At 58.8% G+C, this 2,380-nt stretch overlaps 2 protein-coding genes across 4 annotated transcripts in view; one reads left to right on the forward strand and one right to left on the reverse strand.

Annotated features, from left to right (window-relative positions):
• The window catches only part of FAM129B (family with sequence similarity 129, member B), a 54,084-nt gene extending 54,012 nt beyond the window's left edge, over positions 1–72 (forward strand). The window contains exon 19 of the mRNA XM_010856969.1: positions 22–72. Within this exon, the coding sequence (XP_010855271.1) occupies positions 22–72 (51 nt within the window). The remainder of the gene's footprint in view (positions 1–21) is intronic.
• LRSAM1 (leucine rich repeat and sterile alpha motif containing 1) overlaps positions 7–2,380 on the reverse strand; it is a 35,244-nt gene continuing 32,870 nt past the window's right edge. For all 3 annotated transcript variants that reach the window (XM_010856917.1, XM_010856915.1, XM_010856916.1), the window contains exons 25-26: positions 1,253–1,389; positions 7–336 (exon numbers count right to left, since the gene is read on the reverse strand). In XM_010856917.1, coding sequence (XP_010855219.1) covers positions 211–336; positions 1,253–1,389 — 263 coding nt within the window. In that variant the 3' untranslated portion in view covers positions 7–210. The remainder of the gene's footprint in view (positions 337–1,252; positions 1,390–2,380) is intronic.

Consider the following 2,380-nt stretch of genomic DNA (forward strand, 5'->3'; position numbering starts at 1 on the left):
CTGCCACTGCTCCCACCCCAGACCCTGTGGTCCTGCCGCGAGGGGTCCCCCCACCCCCTCTACAGGATTTAAACCTCTCAGTACTTGGGCAGGAACGCTCCTGTCTCAGCCTGGCCCAGGACGGGGGCACGGCACGGTGCAGGGCCGGACCAGCCCGTGGGGAACAGGAGGGAGCACAGCCCTGGGCCCGAGGGCGGCAGAGGCCAGCGCTCAGCTGCTGTGATAGATGCGGAGGCGCTGGGTGATGTCCTGGCGGCACAGCGGGCAGGTGCGCAGGGGCTGGGAGCACGGCTGGCAGCAGCAGACGTGGCCGCAGTCGAGGAAGATCATCTGGGCCTGGGGGTTGGGGGAGAGCAGGGACGTCAGGGCCCCACCCCGGCTGGTGCCCCGGCCCCTTGTCCTTCCCCCTGAAGATGTGACCACACAGTCGTCAGACTCCATTCCCCGTCCACCACAGGATGCCACCACCCTCCCTGGACACGTCCATGCCCCGGCCCTCTGTAGCAGCCGTTCGGGGTTGGGGGGAGGGTGGTCCATGGCCTGTCTCACCAGCCCTGCTGTTACAGGATATGCAGGTTGCTCCCAATTTAGGGATTTTTATGCACTTTGCCTCAAAATGACCCCAACATTATGGATCACAAGCCGTGGACGTTTCCATGCTTTGCCTCAGCATTTCCACTTTTTAGGAGAGACAGGAAGCCATTTCTGGGGCCCAGAGCAGGAGAGGTTTGGTTAAATTCATAACCAAGTCCTCCCCCACCCCCATATCATGGCATTCCCCGGGGCCAGCAAAGACCACGGGGTAACCAAACTGTTAACATGTGGCCTTTTCTAAGTAGGATCATGTGGTGGAGAGAACAGGGGTTTATTTTATATACTACGTTAATTTTTTATAACGGCTGTTAAACTTGTTGTTAAAACTAAGAGTTTTGAAAAAAACCTCTCCAGAGAAAATTTTGTTGATATTCAATGACTTGGGAAATTACCCTGCATGAATTTAAAAAACTCTTCTGTAAAAAACAACAAAAAAAAAGGCCCAGCAAATGCTGTCAGCGTTGCTCATGTTTTGGGTCCTGGGATCATGGGTCATTTTAATTCCCTGTATTTTCAAAAATTTCTAATGAACACAACATATTTCTAAACTCTCGGCAGAATGAATCACCCATGCCTGAGAGGGCGGCAGGTGCTGGGCAGGCGGGTAGGGGGCGGGGATGGTGGCCCCGGAGGTTGGGCCCATCACCCCTAGACTTACCTCCCGTTCCAGGCACACCACACACTCTGAGGTCTGCACCTCCAGCAGCTCTGCGGGGGGAGCTGAGGGTCTCACTGCCTCAGGCAGCTCCTCGGGGGCTGTGGGCAGGACCCCGCCCTCAGGTGGCTTCAGCAGCTCTGTGGGGACAGACAGAGGCTGAGCCAGGGTCCTGACCATCTGACCCCGCCCCTCCCCGGCCCAGCCTGCCTTACGTAGACAGAGGTGGGGGGTGCTCCCACACACCCTCTTGTTTCTCTTTGCTGAGCCTCATTCCTCATCTATACAGTGGGAGGGCCAGGACCCCGGGCAACTGGGGCCTCCTACCCTTAACTCACCCTGAACCCCTCTGGGCCACCCTGCAAACAGGGCTCATCACTGTCAGAGATGAGAAGTCAGGGAGGGAAAGCCACTTGCCTAAGGCCACAAGGCCGCCTGGGGTGGGGCCGCCGGGCCAGGAACCCTGGGTGAGGGGCTCTGGGGGGCGCCCGACCTTGAGCACAGATTCTCCACCAGGGGCCCAGGCGCAGGGGCCCAGAGGAGCAGGGAAAGGACTCGAGGCTGCTCCCCCTACCCGGGAGAGCCCCCGCACACCCGCTGCTCTGCCCTAAGCCAGCATGCTCTGCCGGGGCCCAGGTGCCCAAAGCAGGAATGAGAATCCATCTCTCATCACACCACGTGCCCCAGTGGCCCCCGAGTCTCTCCATCCCCGAGCCCCCTCCCCTCACGGCACATGTTGTTCACTTAGTCTGTGATTTAAATTACAAGTAGTATTTCTTATAATTAAGCCTGTCACAACTACCCTAGACCTTCTAAGGGTCTCATGGTGCCCCCCAAACCACCGCGTAGGCGCGGGGGGAGGGGTGTGTCTCTATTTCATGGAACATATGTTGAGTCCTGGGATTTGGAGAACTGTCAGGAAGATGCCTGAGGATCTGCTGCCCCTGAGCTAAGAACGCGCTGTCCTGCCCCGGCCCCTCCCCGGAAGGCGGCCATGGTCAGGAGAAGCCCTCGGGATTAGGGTTACCCTCTCTTGGCCTCAGTTTCCTCATCCCTCAAAGGAGGGCAGCAGGGGTGCCCGCCTTGTGGGGCTGCACCAAGGAGGCCCGACCTCTGTCCTGCTCAGCACGG

The sequence above is a fragment of the Bison bison genome, unplaced genomic scaffold (assembly GCF_000754665.1).
Source record: "Bison bison bison isolate TAMUID 2011002044 unplaced genomic scaffold, Bison_UMD1.0 scf7180017864375, whole genome shotgun sequence".
Taxonomy (NCBI): Eukaryota; Metazoa; Chordata; class Mammalia; order Artiodactyla; family Bovidae; genus Bison; species Bison bison.